Source organism: Propithecus coquereli, unplaced genomic scaffold (assembly GCF_000956105.1).
Source record: "Propithecus coquereli isolate 6110/MARCELLA unplaced genomic scaffold, Pcoq_1.0 Scaffold186, whole genome shotgun sequence".
In the NCBI taxonomy this organism is placed as follows: Eukaryota; Metazoa; Chordata; class Mammalia; order Primates; family Indriidae; genus Propithecus; species Propithecus coquereli.
The window spans coordinates 818,617-823,992 of NW_012143412.1; the positions used below are offsets into that span (position 1 = coordinate 818,617).

The following is a 5,376-nucleotide window of genomic DNA, read 5'->3' on the forward strand; positions in this document are numbered from 1 at the left end:
TGTACTCTGGATTTGGTCAAAGTACCAGGAGGTTTGATCATCCCCCTCCCATCTTGGGTGTTATTATTTACCAATTCTTTGGTTCTAGCTTATTTTTTTTAACATTTAGCATGTGTTTTGTATTTTAATTATTTGCTTAAGAGTTATTCATATATTAATTTCTTGCTTATGATTTCTTCTTGCATTTCAGTCTGCTTCTTCCTGAAATGCATCCAACTTATCACTCTGTCTGTTGCTCAGGGGTACTGGGCACCTCTGGCTTGGGTCAGCACTGGATCAGCTCCTGCCTTTTGCAAAAATACTCTTGCTCATTTGTGGAAACCTTTTCTTCTTTGACCCTATGCTGCTCAATTTCTGTCTTTTAAGTATTCCTTACAATTTCTTGTGTATTGAACCCCTTCTTTGGTCCAAAGTGATCCTGATTCACTCACTTTAAGAACATCTTTTCTGTCACTGGGGGCAAAAAGGGGATATCACAGCATGTGCTCAGACCTCAGCCTTGAAACAGAAGCCCCACATCTGTTGATCTCTACATTTTTCCTCAGTGACCAGTTTAGCAGTTAAAAATCAGGCCACGTCTTTTTACATGCAGTTATAAACATGTCCCATTTCTCATAACTGTCCTAACAGTAATTCTGAAAGGCAATTTCAAGTAGCAGAAAAAAATACAAGCTGTTGAATCACACATTTGGAATAAATCTTGATTCCATTATATTCTATTTGCCCTTCAGGCAATTAGACCTACCTGAGACAAATTATTTCTTTATCCATAAAATGGAGATAACGCTACTTAAGTATTTGATAGTAAATTATAAATGATATAGCATATCATGTAAAGTTTGACTTCAAATATTCTAAAAATCTCTTTGTTTTTGTGATTTTTTTTCTCCTACTAGCTGTAATCATACTGACTTTTAAATTCCTGTTTATATAATTTTACCTTTTTTCCTATGCTAGTGATAAACCAGCTGGATAATGTATTAGAAATGGCAACAAATCTGAAAAAGCTCTCAAATCAAGTCTTTTAAAATGAATTCACAATAATCTATAAGGATTCTACTTCTGATAAAAGATAGAACAAACTAGACTTAATACATTGATCGTAACTTTTAAAAGATGCACTGGAATAACCCTGTTTTAGCAATTAAAGATTTTTGAAAGAGCACAATCAACTTCCAAAAAAAAAAAAAATCTGGCTAACAAAACTACAGAGTATCTATTACAGACGCTTATGCAAAGTAATTAATTTTGAAAAAGGAGAACTGAAATTTGCCACGCTGCTTTCAAAAAGGTAAAAAGAAAAATCTCTTTCTTTCATATAAAACAAATAATAGCTCTATATGGTTACAACTGTTCTGACATCAATATAGCTATCTCTAAATGTCTCTCATTTGGCTACAGAAATCAAGGCTCAAGTAAAAGAAAAATATGGGCACAAGTAAAAGAAAAAAACAAACTAGTAAGTGTAAGACAACTCAGCTCAATGAATAATTTGGCAACACGGTATATATTTATAGACAATCTTCTGGAATAACATATTAAGTAAGAATAATTATATCTTGTTTTGTTTTCCTAGGAAGAAAGAGACGTCTATCAGAAAGAAAAATTGTTCTGATCTGTATTTCGAGATATGGCTAAAAGGAAAGAGAAAGCCTGGGGCAGCTCATTTAGTAAATGACCAGAGCCCTAAGCTAAAACGGATCCCATGGAGATTTTTATTATCAGAGAACAAAACCCCTGACTGGGTAGAAAAGGTCAGGGAAAGGGGAAAAGAAGGGTAAGGAAGGTATTGTTCATTTATCTTACTGTACACTTAGCCAGCAGATAGGTGGAACTAAGGGAATTAAGTAAACACTGAGGAAGAGAGCTGAGAGGGAGGCAAAAAAGAAATTAGATTCTGGTCATGCGGCTTAAGGCCAGGGTCAAGCTATGCCTAAACTGTACAGTTACAAGAGTTAATAAGATCTCTCTACTGTTTAAGCCAGTCTGAGCTGGGTTTAGTTACTTGCACTATGACGAGTCCTAACTAATACAATATTTGAATTACATAAATCTTCCATGAACTATGAATCAATATTTGTAGCCTGTGGAAACCGGTTTTTGATAAAGTAAGCAAAAATATTCCCCCAAGGATGAAATTATCTAGCAGTTTTCAAAGGTACTCTGTATCTTTTCATGGGTGTGGGCTAGGGATGGGCAGTAAAGAGAAGGACATAGTGACTAGAAATCTCCGTAAGTGCACCCATCAAAGATGCTAGACCCACTACCACGGCAAAGAATAGTATTTCCATTTATTTTGGCTTTTTGAGAACTGCATCATTCACATCAGTATGATGTGAAGTATCTGAAGACTGCTGTTGATATACAACCAAAAAACAAAACAACAAAAAACATATTTAAAGAAGCCCAGTAACTGTGGTTGACATAATGCTATAGGTAGAAAAAGAACTTAGTTTTAGAGGACCCTAATTAACTACTTTCAGAACTATATCTTTAAAAAGTTGTCAATAAAGTGTTAAGAGATAAATGTGCTATCTTCTTCCCCAATATTCTCCATATCTTATTGAAGCTGACCCTATGAAGCATAAAATCCTCTAATAAATAAAGTTAATTATAATAAAGGCTATGTATTGAGTGCTTACACGTCAGGCACTGTGGCAAAATGCTTTATGTATATTTACTCATTTAATTTCTATTTCTTCCTTGCTTCTTTTAGCAGGCTTATTTTAAAATCCCAAATTAAGTATTATGAATAGCACTTTCCAGAGTATGGTCATGAAATGACAAGCTTGGGATTAATACTGGTACCTCATTTTATGAAGATTTCTTGCTTTCCAGCATTTGCAGGCTCCATCCAATACAGCTAGAATGGCAGCAACTAATTGGTTAATTACCGAGACTGCATTTTGACACCATCTAAGGCCTTGTAACAGTAAAGACATAATACATTGGAAAACTCCAAATTTACCACTATCTCCATCACAGCAGAAACCAGATGCCTTGGAGAATCCTTACTTACAGCAAACTACCTATAATAATCTTGCTCAGTATATGATAAAGAAAATGAAGCTCACAATTTTCAAACCAGTGCTACTCAAAGTATGGTCTGTGAACCTGATGCCAGTCTGCAAATTGTTACTTATCCACAAAGACATTTTATATCACTAAATATGATGTTTAGTTCAGCTAACATTTTTTTCACAAAAAGATTTTCTTAATAAAGGAGACTGTGTTGATTTATATTCTAGCCCAAGCTCCTTACTCATCATGAACTGGTAACCGTTTGTGGACCAGCTATTTGGAGTAATGCTGTTCAGGACTTCAATTCTGGATACTGCTTCTGGTTTGCTGTCCCTGCTGCCACACGAAATTCAAATAAATTAATAATCTAATACCTAGCTTAAACAGTTGCATAGCAGTGGAAAAAGCAATAAAAATTAGCAATTGACCTCACCTTTGACAGAAGCAATTTCACACAGGAAACATGACCCTCATAGACAGCAGACAGAAGAGGGGTAATATGATGTTTATCTGGAGCCTAGGAAATAATAAATAAAGAGAGAAGCTTATCCATTTTTCACTCCTTCCTTGTTTCTAGGTCTAATTAGGGAACTTTTGCAAATATTTCAAAATCAGTGTTTAGCCTTTCTACACGAAATCATTCCACAGAGACAAGTTTCTAGTCTCTTAGTGAGCTCCCAGAAGCCCACAGCAGTGTCTCTCAAGGGAGAGGGAGAGGGTTTTGACTTTAGCTCAAATCTTGGCTCTGCCACTTACTGAGGGACTAATTATTTATCCTCTCTGGGCCTCAATTTCCCACTACTGTGGAAATGCCAAAGTGGTCCAGTAAGGGAAGAGAGCGGTAGAACATAGCTGATAAGGAGGTAAAAGAAGATTGTCATAGTTGGGCCAGGTGACGTGGTATTCCCTGGAATGTGAAAAGTTCATCTCACTCGCTGTCACAGTTACTTGAACACTTTTCTAAAACTCTGAAATACAGAACCTACAAAAATCTAGTCAGAAGATGACTGCTCTTGTCTGACCACTTGCCCACTGACCTTTGTCCAAAAATCCAGTTTAGATTTATACCACGACTGCAAAGTCCTGTGCTCTATTATGTGACAGTTATTTGCTACCTACAGATAGTGCTAACTTCGCAAGCATTAGAACTTGAAAAGCAATAGCCAAGGGGGAAACAGCCTAACCCTAGGTTTTATTAGCTTTAAAAAGTCAGGTTTTTCTGGCTTATTTTTTAAGATCTTAACTATATATTTCAAAGCTACAGGAAATGTAAGATATCACATCTCAGAACGTATTCATGTTTAAACTGAGGTTCCTATAAATAACTATCTTATAATTTCTCGAAAATAATTACCCAAAGCATATAACAGAAATTTTTTCTAGAACGACAATGTTCTCTACATACATTAATATCTGCTCCTTTCAGCAGCAGAAATTCCAGGATTTCAAGCTGCCCACAATCTGCTGCATAATGAAGAGGTTTCCTTCCACCTTCTAGTGTCCGGTTGACGTCTTCTCCCTTACAAGAAAAGCCAAACAAAAACAATATTTATACTGATGGAAGACTGAAGAAGAGAAACGAGGCACCTGATATTTTTATTCTTAAAACCATAAAAGAATTTCATGAAACAATTACATTTCTTGCAAAGTGAAATACCCAAAAACTTAAAATGAAATTCTGCACGATAGTTAGCATACAGTATGTCAGTAATTCAAGTCATGATTAGTCCAGCTGAAAACAATATACAATAATGATAAATGTAATGAAAATACATTACTGTGCTCCATTTCTAAGGAGTTCAATCAGCATAATGTCAACATGTGACCACAAAAGACTGGTGAGGTCAAGAACTGAGATTTTATACAGTTCATATCACATGTACCTTAATTTGTCAAAGAAAGCAACCCTATTTTGATGTGTAGCCATCATTATCACAAAGTAATTCCAGTATTAGTTATTAAGAATTCATTACATTCATTCAACATTCACTAAAGCCCTATTGTATAGCAGGCACTGTGCTAGGCAGTGGGGAGACACAGACAGGGTTCCCTACTACACAGAGCTTACCATCCAGTGTGGGGCAGATATTAATAAAATAATCATATAAGTAAATATAAAATTTCAAAACATAAATGCTATTCAAAAAAAGAATCACAGGGCTACACAAATACTTATCAGGAGAACATGACAATCTTAATTATGGATGGGGGTGTAGTGTCAGAAAATAAAATTAAGGCCTCAAAAGGTAGCTTTCATTCACTGAAAATTAACAGAGGTCGGCGTGGTGGCTCACGTCTGTAATCCTAGCACTCTGGGAGGCCGAGGTGGGAGGATTGTTTGAGCTCAGGAGTTCG

The 5,376-nt window shown here is 35.8% G+C and overlaps 1 protein-coding gene across 1 annotated transcript in view; it reads right to left on the reverse strand.

Annotated features, from left to right (window-relative positions):
* Positions 1 to 5,376, reverse strand: part of MTPN (myotrophin) — an 85,660-nt gene that overhangs the window by 16,950 nt on the left and 63,334 nt on the right. Inside the window, exons 2-3 of the mRNA XM_012642777.1 lie at positions 4,427 to 4,540; positions 3,455 to 3,538 (exon numbers count right to left, since the gene is read on the reverse strand). Of these exons, the coding sequence (XP_012498231.1) occupies positions 3,455 to 3,538; positions 4,427 to 4,540 (198 nt within the window). The remainder of the gene's footprint in view (positions 1 to 3,454; positions 3,539 to 4,426; positions 4,541 to 5,376) is intronic.